Genomic DNA, 18,605 nt, shown 5'->3' on the forward strand with positions numbered 1-18,605 from the left:
GCCCTGTAACGGATTCTTGAAAAGCAATGTAAAAGGAATAATCCAAGAGAAAATTGGGTAAATACAAATAGGCACAGTTTAGAAGGTATGCAAATATCCAATGAATATTTGAAAAGATATTCAGCTTCCAGTAGTAAAGAAGTACAAATTAAACCAAAAGGCATCTTGGTTTGGGGGTGTTCCCCCATTACAATAGTAAAATGATATGCACAAGGTATTATGTTTGATTAGAAAAGTGTGTCTGTGTGAGTGCAAACTGTTGAAATCTTTACTTAGTATATACTAAGTTGATCTCCTGTATATAAAGATAATTAAAAATGAATCTTAATGAAGAATGGGATGGGAGAGGGAATATGAGATGGGATGGTTTGAGGATGGGAGGGAGGCTATGGGGGGAAAAACCACTATAATCCAAAAGTTGTACTTTCAAAATTTATATTTATTAAATAAAAGTTTACAAAAAAAGACAAGGAGAACTCTCATCGAAGGATGATAATTATAAGGAATTTATTACATGGTTTGGACTTGATGCAATTGCACGAGTTGGTTAAATGGTCTGCTGGCTAGGTAAAATGTGTGTGTGTGTGTGTGTGTGTGTGTAATCATGCATAAATAGGAGTAGCACTTTTAACTAAATCAGTACCTGGGTTTCAGTGGAAGAACTCCTGACTTCTATTTAGGCACCTGAAGAGGTTTTCTTTAATTTCATCTTCATCCCTAACTAATTTCTAGGTGACTGCAGATGTCAGATATACATTCTATATGTAGCTGTGCTCGCCTATGGCTAGGTTCTTTTCTTTGATTTCTAACGTTTATATATTGAGAGTCCCACAATTTTTAAATCTGCCCAGGTAGACCTGGAAATTGTGGTCACGGCCAAGTATTCAGAGAGAATGTCTAAAATTTCCTGACACAAATGCAAGAAAACATTGCATGAAACCCCCAGGACTGCTCTTGGAGCTCTTCAGTCCATAAAAGGAGAAGAAATCCAGGCAGTTTGGGTTTTCCCTTGAGAAGACCTATCTCAGGTCTGTGAGAGGCCAGGAAAGACAGAAATTATCATAATTTATCTTCACATGAATTCTTCACTGATTCAGTCTGTACTATAAGATTTTCCATCTTCTGAGCCATTCAAGATCTACTGGAAATAAACATTATTGCTATTTTGAGATATGTACTTTTTGCCCTAATTTAACCAGCAGAGATGAACAGATAAATTATCCATAATCTCTGCACTTTAAGAAAATAGAAGTACTGTCATCCTATTATTTTTATGATTATCCACCTAGCCAAAATGAATTATCACACATCATAATTGTAGTACTTTAATCACATTACTCTCAATTTATTGTACATTTTCTCTCATGATATATATACACATATATAACATACATTCAGATAAAAATAAATGATGAAAATTTTATATATAACTACTATAATATATATACTGTACTATTAATACTCTATATTATAACATATATTATTATACATGAGTATATTTTATATATAATATATTAAAAAACTGATGATTTTTTTCCTTTTCCCTTTGTCCTGGAGTTGCTTTACAAGCTACAATAAAGCTTGCAATAATTGATGATTAGATTAAAGAAAGCTCTTAGGGTCTCTATTCATACTGAAAAGGAAGATTACAAAGAAAAAGATGAGGAAGACATTTACCCCACATACAGGGCTGGCCAGATTTGTCTTGTGTGACACACGAATATTTTCTATCCCCTCAATTTAGTTCTGATGAAATGTCCTTGACTTTATTCATTTTTCACACCCATCAGTTATTCAGATGCCTCCCCATTCTTAAACTATTTTGGAGATACGTGCCTGTTTTCCTAGAAATCATTTTATCCACTTAAATGCATAGTTTGATTATTGGTGTATCTCATGGAAGTTAGGTTCTTCCTTTTGTAATGAAATGCTAGTAAGTTGAAAACCATGTCTACTGCTAAGTCTCAGAATCATGTTTTGACAGAAGCCCCAGAACATTATATTTTATAGATGGCAGCTCCTGTTTTATACACACTGCACATAGTTGACATGCTTGCCTTGACATTTACGTTTTAACAGATAGGCCTTCCTGTTTAGCAGTAAGACCGAAAACCCCAAAGTCACATTTTGAGTGATTCTGTTTCTCTGGATAAAACACAAAGGAGAGTGTGTGAAGAGCAAAAGCATGCTTTGGTCCTTTGGCAAGCACAGCATGGCTCCTTTATCCTGACAACTGCACTACGCTGATGTCCTTGACACACAGAGAGCACCTCCTCATTACTTTCTGGGAATCTGTGTACTTACCAATGGCTGAATATGGAATTAAAGAACAGCTTCTCTGTGTAAGGACAGAACTGGAACTGCCCTCCTCGAACGTGAGGAAAGGGGTACTTATTCTAATATTAGTTGTTTGTTTTATTTAGTATCTAAAGCATCACTGTCTTCAAATTCCTTGTGGACATGTCTTTGTGGGGCATTTGTGACAAAAGCCCTCCCTGGCTAATCCAGTCTCTACTCATAAACCTAGAAAACAAGGATTACTTTTTAAAATCTTTTAAACCTGCAGTGTGGTAACATTATAAAATCATGCTTTTCGTCCTCCACAGAGGCTTCAAAACTGCACAGACAACTTGCATTTCTCCTTTGGCATCTCTGAAGTTTAGTGAATCCAGCATCCAACCCCACTACCCTACCTAAATTGTCCTCACCAGGCTGGTCATGACTTCTATACTACCAAATCATGACTATAGTTCAATTCTTAGCTTTTAATTTTGTCACTTTGCTTTCTCCTGTATTCCTCCTACCTCTTTACAGCCTACTGCGCAGACATCTTTACCTCTGCCCTACTTCTCAACCCTCTTCTAGTCTTTCTGGAGACTCTCTTCCTAGTCCATGGTATTCTTAATTATGGTTTCAACCACCACCCAAAATTATCTATATCACCAAGTCTTCATATGTACAGTGTTAACTATGTAACCAAAATCTATTCTTCAGCCTCAAATTTTCTTTTTACTTCCAAATACATGCTCAAAGCTTCCTCCAAACACCTCCACTGAATCTATCACTAGGATCTCCAACGTGGTTTGTTTAACTTGAACTTGTCATCATCCCTATTAACCTGCTCTCTTCCTGCATTCCTATTTTAGAATACATTTCATCATTCTTTCAGTTGTCCAAATGAAAACCCAGGATACCATTCTTGTCTTCCCTCTTCTCTGATCCCCTACAACCAATTAGTTGTCAACTTCTACCTTTACTCCTTCCTCAACACCTTTCAAACCGACTGTCACACTCCATTTGTATTCAGTACATAACTTCATCCCTTGTCAGACTCTTGACTGAGTTGCTACAGTGTGCTTCACTCTTCATTGATCTTTCACATTTCTGCCAAAGTGACATTCAGACTCACAAATTGGATAACATCATTCCACTGCTTAACATATTTCATGGCTACCCTTCAAATTCAGGAGAGAAAAACACATCACACAAAATATTTCAGAGATGTGATCTTATCTTTTTGTGTATTCTTATCACTCTTTGTACCTCAGATGCCAGCCAGTGCCTCTTCCACATGACCCAGTGGCTCTGCACGTGCTCCTTCCTCTAGCTATATCTCTTGGTGGACCTTTTTCAGTTAGGTGGTATCCATTCATTTTTTTGTGGCCTAGTTTAAGTCACTCTGAGCCCTTAGGAAGATCAATACCCTCTCTGTGCTGCAATTACAATGTTGTGGTAGAGGGTTCATTACATATTGTTATAACAACCTTCCTCCCCTCACTCTCAATGTTTTAAAAGGAAGAATTTTATTTTATTTCTGGACATTTCCACTATGCACCTAGCACATAATAAGAACTCAAAAAATCTTCATTGAATGCATATCTAATTTTAACTATTTATGAAACTGCAAGAAAATTGGCCTATGAGCATATTCAATGCCTATTTTTATAAAAATGGCTTAAATTTTATATTTCTTGGCAATTCAAGTGAGTTCAGGTATTGAATAACAACTAAATAATAATAAATAGGTAAGAGCCAGTGCTCTGGCCTAGAGGGTAAAGCCACCACCTGCAGTGCCAACATCTCATATGGGCACCGGTTCGAATCCCAGCTGCTCCACTTCCTATCCAGCTCTCTGCTTTGGCCTGGAAAAGCAGTAGAAGATGGCCCATGTCCTTGGACCTCTGCACCCACATAGGAAACCTGGAAGAAGCTCTTGGCTCCTGGCTCCTGGCTTTGGATTGGCAGAGCTCCAGCCATTGTGGACAGTTGGGGAGTGAACCAGCGGATGGAAGACCTCTCTCTCTCTCTCTTTCTCTCTCTCTTTCTGCCTTTCTGTGTAACTCTTTCAAATAAAGAAATAAATCTTTAAAAAATTATAAATAAAAGGGAAAACACAGGGAAATATCTAGTGCTACAATAAACCAGAATTATGAATTTCCATTGAGAATAATTTTATTTATTCTACAAAAATATAACTTAAAATATATTTGATTGGGTGTCAATTCTGCAGCACAGCAGGTTAAGCTGCCACCCATACAAAAGTGCTTGTTCCAGTCCTGGCTACTCTGTTTCTCATCCAGCTTTCTGCTGATGTGCCTGGAAAGGCAATGGAAAATGACTCAAATATTTGGACCCCTGACACCCAAATGGAAGAGCAGGATGGAGCTCCTGATGCCGGGCTTTATCCTGGTCCAGATCTGCCTGCTACAGCATTTGGGGACAGAACTAACAAGTGGATGGACAGAATATTTTTCTCTGTGTTTCTTCCTTTCTTTCTCTCTCTATAAGTCATATATATATATATACATATATGTATATATTTATTTAATTGGACTATGTCTGATATCTTCTATTATGTTATAATTTAAAATATTAAGGATATAAGATTTGGTAAGCTCAGGACAACAATAGGGAAAAATGTAAACTTCTCCATCCAGTAACTATTTTATACCCTTTTAAATTATAAGAATTAACCTGGATTTTCAAAGAATTATATATAACAAAATCTGTCACCAATAGCTTGATGATCTAACAATTCTAAGAGACACAGGAAATGCAATGTATCTGAATTTCAAATTTGTAATTTGTATTTCACCTTCCACAAGTATCAACAAATAGGAAGGTCTGAAACAGTGACTGTTGACTATCTTCATACATCATTTGAATGGTATTTAAAGTAACCTGGAGGGATGCCTTAACTTCTTAGAAATCTAAGCTAGAAATTTACTTTCATATTTAAAATAAAGATCACTTGATGTGGGCATTCAGCCTAGCAGTTAACACACCACCTCGGAAGCCTACATTCCATATAGGAATGTCTAGGTTTTAATCTCAGCTGTGCTCTTAATTCCAGTGTTCTGCTGGTGCACATCCTGGGAGGCAGCAGATTATCCTTCAAGTCATTGAGTTCCTGTTACCAGTATGCGAGACCTGGATAGAGTTCCTGGCTCGTGGCTCTAGCCCTTGGCCGTGGGCTATTGTGAAGATTTGGAGAGTGAACCACTGGATGGGAACTTTGTCTCTCTGCTTCACAAATAAATACATAATTTCTTTTTAAAAAAGAAATCACTTGTTAGGTGTTTGTGTGCAAATTGTAAAATCTAACAGTGATTTGAGAATACAGTAGGTAGAAAACCTAGAAGCTCCTGTTGAAAATGCTATGAGATAACAAGTCAAGGAATGAGAAGGATTCCATTGTTTCCTCTTCTTATCAATTACCTCGTGTGCAAACTTAATGTTTCAGATAAGATCTAAATAGTCAATACAAGCATAAATTTTTAATTATGAGTATACTTATGTGGCTATTTATATAAACTCTTTCACATACAGAATAGCTCACAGCTATTTCCATAGAGACAGAGATCATTGTCTTTCTGAAGAATTAATTTATGTAATCTCTTCCTTTTCAAGTGTTAGAGATAGAGTAAGAATCTTAATCAAATGATATCTTATAGAATATGGAATTAAAAATGTCGCAAGCATTTTAATATGCTAAAAGAAATTTAAGATACAATAAGTAATTATCAGAGAGAAATCATGAACCTAAAATAGATAATGGAAAGAGAAATGGTTGGTGTCTCTTGAAGCAGATTAACAAATACTGGAATTGACATGGGACACATAAAATTAATTTATTGTATAAATTGAGTGACAGATAAGTAGATAATTACTTTTAGTTACTATGAAATGAGGAATAGAATAATAAAAACTGTTATTAGAAATCATGAATATATTTCTGGAGAGTAACTGAAATATATGTTGTCTTAAAAACTACATATCTTCTGGCCAGCACTGTGACTCACTAGGCTGATCCTCTGCCTGCGGCGCTGGCACCCCAGGTTCTAGTCTCGGTCGGGGCTCCAGATTACGTCCCCGTTGCTCCTCTTCCAGTCCAGCTCTCTGCTGTGGCCCGGAAAGGCAGTGGAGGATGGCTCAAGTGCTTGGGCCCTGCACCTGCATGGGAGACCAGGAGGAAGCACCTGGCTCCTGGCTTCGGATTGGCGCAGCGCTCTGACAGTAGCGGCCATTTGGGGGGGTGAACCAACAGAAGGAAGACCTTTCTCTCTGTCTTTCTCTCTCACTATTTAACTCTGCCTGTAAAAAACAAAAACAAAAACAAACAAAAAAAACTACATATCTTCAAATACAGAAATTTACATATAGGATTTGACTCTAGTTAAATTTTGTTTAAAATATGAGACTATGTTTTAAAAATGATATCCAGCATTATAATGATTAAATCAGAAACCATTTCAATACCAATAATAGAATATTTATATACAATAATAATTATAACATAGTTTATAATGATAGAATAATATTATACATTCTATTTTTTATAATTGAATTTTGTTCTAAAATCAAAAATTTATCCAAAATATTTGCATGCTCAAAATATATTTCTTGAATGCCTACTAAGTACGGGGTACTTAGGCAAAGTTCTTGAATGAAGGTACTCAAAAGAGACATTGTCTGTTGTCAAGATAAATAAGACATATTTTTCGGTTTCCTGTTCCCGGCGCTCGCGCGGCTGCAGCTCGGGCCTCGGCCTGCCCGCGCCGGACCATGGCTTCAGCTGTGGACGGGCTACAGAAGGATCTAGAAGAGGTGAAGGCGTTGCTGGAAAAGACTACTAGGAAAAGAATCCATGATGCCCTTACAGCAGAGAAATCCAAGATCGAGACAGAGATCAAGAACAAGGTGCAGCAGAAGTCACAGAGCAAAGCAGAACTTGACAATGAAAAGCCGGCTGCTGTGGTTGCTCCCATTACAACGGGCTATACAGTGAAGATCAGTAATTACGGATGGGATCAGTCAGATAAGTTTGTGAAAATCTACATTACTCTACCTGGAGTTCATCACGTTCCCACAGAGAGTGTGCAGGTGCATTTCACAGAGCGGTCATTTGATCTTTTGGTAAAGAACTTAAATGGCAAGAATTACTCCATGATTGTGAACAATCTGTTGAAACCTATCTCTGTGGAAGGCAGTTCAAAAAAAGTCAAGATGGACACAGTTCTGATCTTATGTAGGAAAAAAGCAGAGAACACCTGATGGGACTACCTGACCCAGGTTGAAAAAGAGTGCAAAGAAAAAGAAAAGCCCTCCTACGACACAGAAGCAGATCCTAGTGAAGGACTGATGAATGTGCTGAAGAAAATCTATGAAGATGGAGATGACGACATGAAGAGAACTATTAATAAAGCCTGGGTGGAATCGAGAGAGAAGCAAGCCAAAGGAGACACGGAATTTTGAGACTCGAGTCCTGTTGGAACTGTGGTGTGGAAGTACCGACCTTTCCAACAAGGGGATGTCACTGCGCTGCGGATGTAACTCGACAGATAACTACTCACATACCCTGTAAGGAGAGGCAGTGAAGTCTCCATCTCCTGCTGGAGGATGTATTTAAATAAAATGTGCTCATTAAACGCTTCCTCTAAAAAAAAAAAAAAAGATAAATAAGACATATTTTTGAGTGGAAAAGTAGGTTTAGAATCAATATGTTTAGTTTCACCCCTTTAGGTATAGATACTTGGATAAATAGATATTTATACATATTATGTATGTGCATGCACGTAATGAAAACTATGGAAAGAAGCGTATTAACTTGCTAATGAGGGCTTTCTCTGGGAGAGATTTATTAAAACAAGCCCATAAAATTTAGTTTTCTACAATCAGAATGATTTATTGTTTATGAAGAAACAGTGTGTGAAAAATGTTCTTTATAAGAAATGGCCTATGGCTAAATTTGATTAAAATTGGCAGAATCACATGAAAGAGAAGTGAATAAGAGTTTTAGAGCTCTTTAGTATCTTATAATTAATGAATATAAGGAATATAGGTTCTGTTATAAGAGTAATAGTAATTAGCCGGTGCTGTGGCTCACTAGGCTAATCCTCTGCCTTGCGGTGCTGGCACACCGGGTTCTAGTCCCAGTCGGGGCGCCGGATTCTGTCCCGGTTGCCCCTCTCCAGGCCAACTCTCTTCTGTGGCCAGGGAGTGCAGTGGAGGATGGCCCAAGTGCTTGGGCCCTGCACCCCATGGGAGACCAGGAGAAGCACCTGGCTCCTGCCATCGGATCAGCGCGGTGCATTGGCCGCAGTACACTGGCCGTGGTGGCCATTGGAGGGTGAACCAACGGCAAAGGAAGACCTTTCTCTCTGTCTCTCTCTCTCTCACTGTCCACTCTGCCTGTCAAAAAAATAAATAAATAAATAAATAAATATAGTAGTAGTAATTAATAGCTATAGCAGTAAGCATTTGTATAATATTGGCTCAATGTCTACCAAATATCCTAATGTCTTAAAGGTTAAAATCTTCGAATATTCATAACAAACTCCCAGGTAGAAACCACTGCTGCCTCTTTTGCAGATGAAACCCTGGGGCATGAGGAGTCTAAATAAACTCACAAAAATGGTGAGTTAGAAAGGGAATATTTAAACATAAGCAGCCTGGTTCTGGAGACTGTGTGCCAAGCTACTAAACATCTGCCTCTCCATAAACAAATATTCGGTCATTTGGTAGTAAAACAAAGAGACTAAAAACCATAAAACTAATCAAAAATGGAGCATAGAAAACTATCAAGAAAAAGCACAAGCTGCTGTATCAGTACATAGAAAGTAGTAAACTTGGAAATTAAAATAATACCGGACTTAGGAAGTTGACAGGAACTTTTAGACTATATCAAAGCATAGAGTCTAAGGATGATACAGATCATGTAGAATTTAAGGAATTGCTTATTGCAGCTCAGTTCACAATAGCTTAGACATGGAATCAACCTAATGCCCTTCAACAGAAGACTGGATAAAGAAATTATGGAAGATGTACTCTATAGAATACTACACAGTTAAAAAAAAAAAAAAGTGAAATCCGGTCATTTGCAACAAATGGAGGAATCTGGAAAACATCATGCTGAGTGAATTAAGCCAGTCTCAAAGGGACAAGTATCATATGTTCTCCCTGATCGGTGACACCTAATGGAGCACCTAAAAGGAAACCTGTTGAAGTGAAATGACACTATGAGAAACAATGACTTGATCAGCTCTTGTCCTGACTGTCGAGGAACAACTTACTACTTTATTCTTTTTAGTATTTTTTTGTTCTACTTAATACTATTGGTTGAACTCTGTAATTAACACACAATTATTCTTAGGTGTTTAAATTTAACTGAAAAGTGATCCCTGTTAAATATAAGAGTGGGAATAAGAGAGGGAGGAGATGTACAGTTCGGCACATGCTCAATCTAACTTACCCCTAATGGTAGAGTTAGAAACATGCCAGGGGATCCCAATTCAATCTTATGAAGGAGGCATATACAAATACCATCTCACTAGTCAAAGTGATCAGTTTCAGTTCATAATTGATCATAATGATAGGACTAAGAGTCAAAGGGATCACATAAACAAGACTAGTGTCTGCTAATACTGATAGAATTAAAAAGGAGAGAACATTCCAACATGGGAAGCAGGATACACAGCAAACTCACAGAATGGCAGATGTCCTAAACAGCACTCTGGCCTCAAAATCAGCCCTTAAGGCATTCGGATCTGGCTAAAAAGCCCAGAGAGTATTTAAGGCATGAAAGGCCAAGACACTCTGACAAAAAACAAAAACAAAAAACAAACAAAAAAAAAAAACACTTAAATGAAAGATCTCTGTGAGATCCCAGTGGAAAGAACGGGAGGTACCTTTCTCTGAAGGGAAGAGAGAACTTCCACTTTGACTATGGCCTTGTCTAAATAAGATCAGAGTTGGAGAACTCAAGAGGCTTCCATAATCTTGGCAACTCATGACAAGAGCCTCAGGTGATTAATGACGCCATAAATAAGAATGTCAATTGTTAAATTCACAACAGGAGTCATTGTGCACTTACTCCTCATGTAGGATCTCTGTCCTTAATGTGTTGTACATTGTGAATTAATGCTGTAACAAGTACTCAAACAGTACTTACAGTTAGTGTTTCTGCGTGGGTGCAAATTGTTGAAATCTTAGTATATACTAATTTGATCTTCTGTATATAAAGATAATTGAAAATGAATCTTGATGTGAAAGGGATTGGGAGAGGGAGCATGAGATGGGATGGTTGCGGGTGAGAGGGAGGTTATGGAGGAACAAAAGCCACTATAATCCAAAAATTTTTTTTTGACAGGCAGAGTAGACAGTGAGAGAGAGAGACAGAGAGAAAGGTCTTCTTTTGCCATTGGTTTACTCTCCGATGGCCGCCGTGGCCGGTGCACTGCAGCCAGCGCACCGTGCTGATACGAATCCAGGGCCAGGTGCTTCTCCTGGTCTCCCATGGGGTGCAGGGCCCAAGGACTTGGACCATCCTCCACTGTACTCCCAGGCCACAGCAGAGAGCTAGACAGGAAGAGGAGCGACCGGGACAGAATCCGGGGTCCCAACCGGGACTAGAACCCGGTGTGCCGCCGGCACAACAGGCGGAAGATTAGCTTAGTGAGCCCTGGCGCTGGCCCATAAGTTTTACTTTGAAAATTTATATTTATTTAATAAAAGTTTAAAAAAGGAGGGTTTTTTTTAATATTGACTCTTTTAAAAATATTTGCTTAAGGGCCAGCACTATGGCTTAGCAAGTTAAGCTGGCATCCTATAAGAGCAACAGTTCAATTTCTGGCTGCTTTAGTTTTTTTGTTTTTTTGTTTTTTTGTTTGTTTGTTTTGTTTTGTTTTGTTTTGTTTTGTTTTTGACAGGCAGAGTGGACAGTGAGAGAGACGGAAAGATCTTACTTTTCCGTTGGTTCATCCCCCAATGGCCGCTACGGCTGGCGTGTTGCGCTAATCCGAAGCCAGGAGCCAGGTGCTTCCGGTCTCCCATGTGGGTGCAGGGCCCAAGGACTTGGGCCATCCTCCCTGCCTTCCCAGGCCACAGCAGAGAGCTGTACTGGAAGAGGAGCAACCAGGACAGAATCCAGCGCCCAGACTGGGACTAGAACCCAGTGTGCCGGCACCGCAGGCAGATTAGCCTATTGAACTGCGGCGCCAGCCTGCTTTACTTCTGATAGAGCTCCCTGTTAATGCACCTGGGAAAGCAGAAGATCCAGTGCTTAAGCCCCTGCCACCCACATGGGAGACCTGGATAGAATTCCAGGCTCCTGGTTTCAGCCCAGCCCAATTCTGTCTGGCCATTGCAGCCATTTGGAGAGTGAATCAGGGGATGGAAGACACTCTCTCTCTCTCTCCCTCTCTCTCTGTAACTCTTCTTTTCAAATAATGAAATAAATCTTTTTAAAAAACTACAAGTTTATTTTCATCTACTGAAAAAGGCACAGAACCCAAGAAAGAGAAAGACCAAAAGAGAGATCCATCATCTGCTGGTTCACTCTTCAAAGGCCCCCAACAGCTAGGATTGGGCCAGGTCAAAGCCAGGGGCCAGCAACTCCATCAGGGTCTCGTACGTGGGTGGTAGGGGCTCAAGCACTTGAACCATCATCTTCTGCCTCCTAGGATGCATTAGCAGGAAGCTGGGTCAGAACCAGAGTTGCCAGGACTCCAACTAGTACTGCAATATGGGGCTGGGGAGTCCCAAATGGCAATTAACCTGCTGTACCACGGCATCTACCCCTTATGGTGATTTATAAAAAAATAAAAATAAAAAAACATGCAAAACACCTCATATACATGCAGAGATCCCTTCCTTTGTAATATTGGCATATAGCCAGCCTCTTCTGTTGCATGTTTCCAATGAAGGATCAGCCCTACGTTATAAACTTTTCAAACAATTCCAGCTGGAGAATTCACTATCTGGAATGTTCTATGTTTCTCCATGTAACTACACCTTAAGCTAAGGTGTTTCCAAAAAGGAAACAAATATTCTATAGTATATTTCCCACAGAATGATACAGAAATACTTGGGAATAACTATCTTGGATCTACCCTTTAGTTTTTTCTTCATACTAAATATCTTTAAAACTCTTTCATAAATGTAAACTTAATACAGGTACATATTCTGTGCTACAAGTACTAAAGAAACAAAGATAGGAAGTTATTATTTCTCTACAACTTGCTTTCTAGAAAAAAAAAAAACATTGTACAGAAGAGTGCTTTAGAGATATTCTTTAACACTGATTTGAGCTTTATCACAGGAAAATTTGTAAATTCTTCCCTGTGTTAAACCGAAAATCTGAAGACCAACATTTCTCTGGAATAAAAGGATTTACTGAACTATTAGATGGTAGCTAGAAAACAATCAGGGTCTTGGACAAGTTCCTTGCCAATGCCAATAGCAAGGCTGAGCAGCAGTTGGAAAAATGATGGCTGCTTCTAACAGCCAAGAGCATTTGATCAAGAGCGTTTTTACAATGCAAATGGAGGAAAAGAAAGCATGGATTGTTTACATTGAACTTACATTGGCTTTGGTTAAAGGGGTAGAATAACACATAGCAGGTAAATTTCGAGGTAGAATAACAGTTTACAAGGAAAAGTAATTGCTACTTCTGGATTGGTTAGAGTTATTGGTATAGAAAGCTTGTGTGTAAGCAGAGGGTATAACTGGGGCCAGTGAGGGCTTTTGAGTCAAGATTTTAATATGCACTCAGGAGTGTGGAAACATTTTTTGTTCCAGTCAATAGCTATGAACTGATTAATTCTTCCCCTCCACCTTCCAGTCTTTGTAAATAAAACTTAGGCCATGTCAGAAACTTTTGTTCGTCATCTGAAATGAGAATCTATTCTTTTTATGAACATCTCCTAACTTAGCACCCTAATTAGTGACACTAACAAGAAAAACAAAAGATGCTGCGTCTAATGCTTCGCCTGGGACATCCAAGGTACTCGCGCAGGATACTTTTTGCCCATCTAGATGCACGCTTCAGACTCCTCCTACTTTGCGCCTTAGCGGGTTAACTCTGGGGGTTATTCCAGTGAAGCTTCATTACAGTTAGATTTTTGGTTTTGTTCAGTGAACAGGAGCTGTCAGTAGAAAACAAGATTATAAAAGTCACAGAGCTTAAAGTATTTACTTTGTGTTCTGCCTTCAAGTGCATGGCTTGGCAGAGACTTTCTCCCATACCTAATGAACTTGTGAGACCCTGAATCCTGGAACATGGCTCTCACGGGAGCGCTGTAGTAGTTGTTTTCTCTCGTGCTTTCAGGCCTAAAGATTGTAATGGCTTTGCAGCTCCTGGCTATGTCCCTATTCCTGGTCAGTTTCCTTGGCACTACCCATGCTATGAAAATAGACCCTTGCTAATGAAGATTTTCTTAGTCTTTCAAATTGCCCTTTGGTGTAGGCCAGCTCTTTCCTGCTGGGACTCTGACAGAAACAACCTTCAAAAACAGTTTGTTTAGAGAATGTGGAATATCTATATTTAATATATATATGATCTATATTTATCCTGCTTTTTGATCATTGCTAAACATCTTAATCTTTTCTGATATATGGAAGGGCACTCAAGAATGATAAGGAAAGGGGGAAGCAGAGTAGAAGGAGCATGGACAGAGAGGAGGTTACTGTCCTAGCTACTGACATTATTTTAATCCTGAACTTAAAGAGCTCAATTTTCTCCCAGGCAATTCTCATTTTTTTTCTTTTTTCTTTTCTTTTTTTGACAGGCAGGGGGGACAGTGAGAGAGAGAGAGACAGAGAGAAAGGTCTTCCTTTACCACTGGTTCACCCTCCAATGGCCACCGCGGCCGGCCCGCTGCGGCCGGCTCACCGCGCTGATCTGAAGGCAGGAGCCAGGTGCTTCTCCTGGTCTCCCATGGGGTGCAGGGCCCAAGCACTTGGGCCATCCTCCACTGTACTCGCTGGCCACAGCAGAGAGCTGGCCTGAAAGAGGGGCAACCGGGACAGAATCTGGCGCCCCGACCGGGACTAGAACCTGGTGTGCCAGTGCCGCAAGGTGGAGGATTAGCCTAGTGAGCCGCGGCGCCGGCCTCAGCCAATTCTCTTTTGACACAAAAGCCAGCCTTCAGGATGCAATCTACAACCTGCTAAACACAGTGTCTCTTCTGAGATTCTAGAGCCATTCATTTTAAAAAGCCTTAGTGTGTTATACTCAAAGTGTTAAATTTGACCTATTGCTGCCTCCTTACATAGTGAACTATAACCTAACTTGATGTGTAAACAGACTTTAATCTATTCTTGTGGCAAGTAGCTGAATCGCAGTCAATCCCCAAAGGCCAATTGCTCACCCTATGTTCAAATAAGACAGATGAGAGTTACAACTCTTCAGGCTACCTCTGTACCTCACTCCTATATCATTGTGTATGTCATTTCCTTTTCTCTTGCTATAAATATAACTCGTCCATGTGATGAAATGGTGCTGGGGGACGGGAACTGGGTGCCATTCACAATTATTTTTGCTTCAGACTGGTACTTGATTCTGGAATCAAATAATGCCCACAAAGATCTACAGGACTCAATTTGTTGCATTTTGTCATTTAACAAGATAACACATTAAAGAAAATAAAACATCCACAAGCTTATATGATAATTCAACATCTCAGCCTGTCATGCCAGGTGTATAATTTCAGATATTTTCTTCCTGGAGTATAGGTTTTACATCAAAAGAACACCTAAGAAAATTTTTCAGACTTATTCAAACTCTCTTTCTATAGCTGCTAATCTCAACCACAAAGATTTTTGGAGAAGGAAGTTTTTCATCAAGTTGGTAAATTAATGAAAAAGAAACATGAGATCTTTAAGACATATTCTATATGGATACATGAAACAAATTACTCCTTTCAGTGGTAAGTTATGCTTGCTTGGTGGAAAATACTTCCTCTTTTTCAGGGAACCAAGGAGAGGGCATCTTTTTCCTTTGCCTTTCTTTGTTCAAATAAAATTATTAAGACTAACCAAGTGTCCAAGGAATAAATATCTATACTTACAAATCCTAGAACATTTACGTTCTTTGGTGGGCATGGCACTTTCCCAGCCATATTTACTTCCTTCTTTCAGATCAGCCTATGCTTCCCTTATCCAAGCTCAACATAAAAGAAATTTAATTGATCAACACTTGTTTTTTGTTTCCTTTTTCTAAAACTATCCTTACAGGAAGAAATAACACTTCAAAGACATTTTCTTAATTATCATAAAGCATTCCAGTTTTCTGTCCATGGCCTGGGAAACCAAATTTTTAAGAGAAACTTTGAGTGAATTCACTGGGGACATGGTTTCATCTGGTAAAAAGCACTGGTACCTAGTAGTCAATATAATGTCCATGTGTAAAAAGCTTTCATTAGACAAATACTTATTGAGTACCAGAAATAAAGCATTTTCAGTGGGAGGTCCCAAAATTGGACTTAGTGCTCTGGAAATAGAAAGATGCTTTTGCTGGAACAATGGTTTTTGAGATAATTTCTGAGGAAGCTTTCAGGACAAGTATTCCATTATCCAGGTTTTATTTAGGCCTTAAGGGGATATTCTGGAAAGGAACAGCAATGTGGAGGCTGAACACAGGAGACGACTGGGACTCATATTCTGATTATGGTCAGACTGCCAAGTTCTGGCCATGGCTGAATGAATTGCCAAAGAGTTTGACTTATTTAGAATAAAGCAAAAAAAAAAAAAGTGGTTTTACAAATGGGAGATCTTTTCTTCTGGAACTCTCAGAATAGATGACTATATGGAAATATTTACTTCTTCTTAAAAGGGATTTGAAGAAATATATTTTTTTTTATTTGACAGAGTTAGACAGTGAGATAGAGAGAGACAGAGAAAGGTCTTCCTTCCGTTGGTCCACTCCCCAAATGGCCGACGCTGTGCTGAACTGAAGCCAGGAGCCGAGTACTTCCTCCTGGTCTACCATGCAGGTGCAGGCGCCCAAGCACTTCAGCCATCCTCCACTGCCCTCCCAGGCCACAGCAGAGAGCTGGACTGGAAGAGAAGTAACCGGGACTAGAACCTGGTGCCCATATGGGATGCCGCAGGCAGAGGATTAACCAAGTGAGCCACGGTGCCGGCCCCAATAAATCCTTTAAATTGGTATTCTTAATGAAAATAAAACTACAAATAAATAGCATTTTTCTTTTTTTTAACTTTTATTTAATGAATATAAATTTCCAAAGTACAGAATATGGATTACAATGGCTTCCCCCCAAAACGTCCCTCCAACCCGCAACCCTCCCCTTATCCACTCCCTCTCCCCTTCCATTCACATCAAGATTCATTTTCAATTCTCTTTATATACAGAAGATCAGTTTAGCACACATTAAGTAAAGATTTCAACAGTTTGCTCCCACACAGAAACATAAAGTGAAAAATACTGTTTGAGTACTAGTTATAGCATTAAATCTCAATGTACAACACACTAAGGACAAAGATCCTACAGGAGGAGTAAGTGCACAGTGACTCCTGTTGTTGACTTTACAAATTGACACTCTTGCTTATGGCCTCAGTAATCACCCTAGGCTCTTGTCATGAGCTGCCAAGGCTATGGAAGCCCCCTGAGTTCACCGACTCTGATCATATTTAGACAAGGCCATGGTCAAAGTGGAAGTTCTCTCCTCCCTTCAGAGAAAGGTACCTCCTTCTTTGATGACCCATTCTTTCCACTGGGATCTCACTCGCGGAGATCTTTCATTTACATTTTTTTTTTCCACCAGAGTGTCTTGCTTTTCCATGCCTGAAATACTCTCATGGGCATTTCAGCCGGATCCGCATGCTTTAAGGGCTGATTATGAGGCCAGAGTGCTGTTTAGGACATCCGCCATTCTATGGGTCTGCTGTGTATCTCACTTCCCATGTTGGATCATTCTCTCCCTTTTTGATTCTATCAGCTAGTATTTGCAGACACTATTCTTGTTTCTGTGATCCCTTTGGTTCTTAGTTCTATCATTATGATCAATTGTGAACAGAAATTGATCACTGGTACTAGTGAGATGGCATTGGTACATGCCACCTTGATGGGATTGAATTGGAATCCCCTGGTATGTTTCTAACTGTACCGTTTGAGGTAAGTTAGCTTGAGCATGTCCCGAATTGCACATCTCTTCCCTCTCTTATTCCCACTCTTACATTTAACAGCGATCACTTTTCAGTTAAGTTTCAGCACTTAAGAAGAATTGTGTATTGATTACAGTATTCAACCAAAAGTATTGAGTAGAACAAACAAAAAAAATACTAAGAGGGATCACATTTCAGTTAATTTTCAACACTTAAGAATAACTGTGTATTAATTACAGAATTAAACCAGTCATATTAAGTAGAACAGACAAAAAAAATACTAAGAGGGATAATGTATTAAGTTGTTCATTAACAGTCAGGGCTATGCTGATCAAGTCACCGTTTCTCATAGTGTTGATTTCACTTCAACAGGTTTCCTTTTTGGTGTTCAGTCAGTTGTCACCAATCAGGGAGAACATATGGTATTTGTCCCTTTGGGACTGGCTTATTTCACTCAGCATGATGTGTTCCAGATTCCTCCATTTTGTTGCAAATGACTGGATTTCGTTGTTTCTTACTGCGGTATAGTATTCTAAAGAATACATATCCCATAATTTCTTTATCCAGTCTACCGTTGATGGGCATTTAGGTTGGTTCCAGGTCTTGGCTATTGTGAATTGTGCTGCAATAAACATTAGGGTGCAGACCGCTTTTTTGTTTGTCATTTTAAACTCCTTTGGGTAAATTCCAAGGAGTGGGATGGCTGGGTCGAACGGTAGGGCTATATTCAGGTTTCTGAGGAATCTCCAGACTGACTTCCATAGTGGCTTGACCAGTTTGCATTCCCACCAACAGTGGGTTAGTGTCCCTTTTTCCCCACATCCTCGCCAGCATCTGTTGTTGGTAGATTTCTGCATGTGAGCCCTTCTAACTGGGGTGAGGTGAAACCTCATTGTGGTTTTGATTTGCATTTCCCTGATTGCTAGTGATCTTGAACATTTTTTCATGTGCCTGTTGGCCATTTGGATTTCCTCTTTTGAAAAATGTCTATTGAGGTCCTTGGCCCATCTCTTAAGTGGGTTGTTGGTTTTGTTTTTGTGGAGTTTCTTGATCTCTTTGTAGAATCTGGTTATTAACCCTTTATCTGTTGCATAGTTTGCAAATATTTTTTCCCATTCTGTCGGTTGTCTCTTCACTCTCCTGACTGTTTCTTATGCAGTACAGAAACTTCTACTCAAGGGGCTTCCATAGCCTTGGAAACT

The 18,605-nt window shown here is 39.3% G+C and overlaps 1 protein-coding gene across 1 annotated transcript; it reads left to right on the forward strand.

The window, feature by feature from the left end:
- Positions 1–7,009: 7,009 nt before the first annotated feature.
- On the forward strand, positions 7,010–7,953 carry LOC100344315 (calcyclin-binding protein). The gene has a single exon (XM_002712408.6). It carries the CDS (start codon positions 7,066–7,068, stop codon positions 7,552–7,554), a length of 489 nt encoding a protein of 162 aa, XP_002712454.3. The 5' UTR covers positions 7,010–7,065; the 3' UTR covers positions 7,555–7,953.
- The last annotated feature ends 10,652 nt before the right edge of the window (positions 7,954–18,605 follow it).

The sequence above is a fragment of the Oryctolagus cuniculus genome, chromosome 4, assembly GCF_051225735.1.
Source record: "Oryctolagus cuniculus isolate XC-2025 breed Fujian yellow rabbit chromosome 4, ASM5122573v1, whole genome shotgun sequence".
Taxonomy (NCBI): domain Eukaryota; kingdom Metazoa; phylum Chordata; class Mammalia; order Lagomorpha; family Leporidae; genus Oryctolagus; species Oryctolagus cuniculus.

Bases quoted from the DNA above. Each gene is read 5' to 3' on its own strand.
- LOC100344315 (XM_002712408.6), top strand. From the start codon at position 7,066: ATGGCTTCAGCTGTGGACGGGCTACAGAAGGATCTAGAAGAGGTGAAG.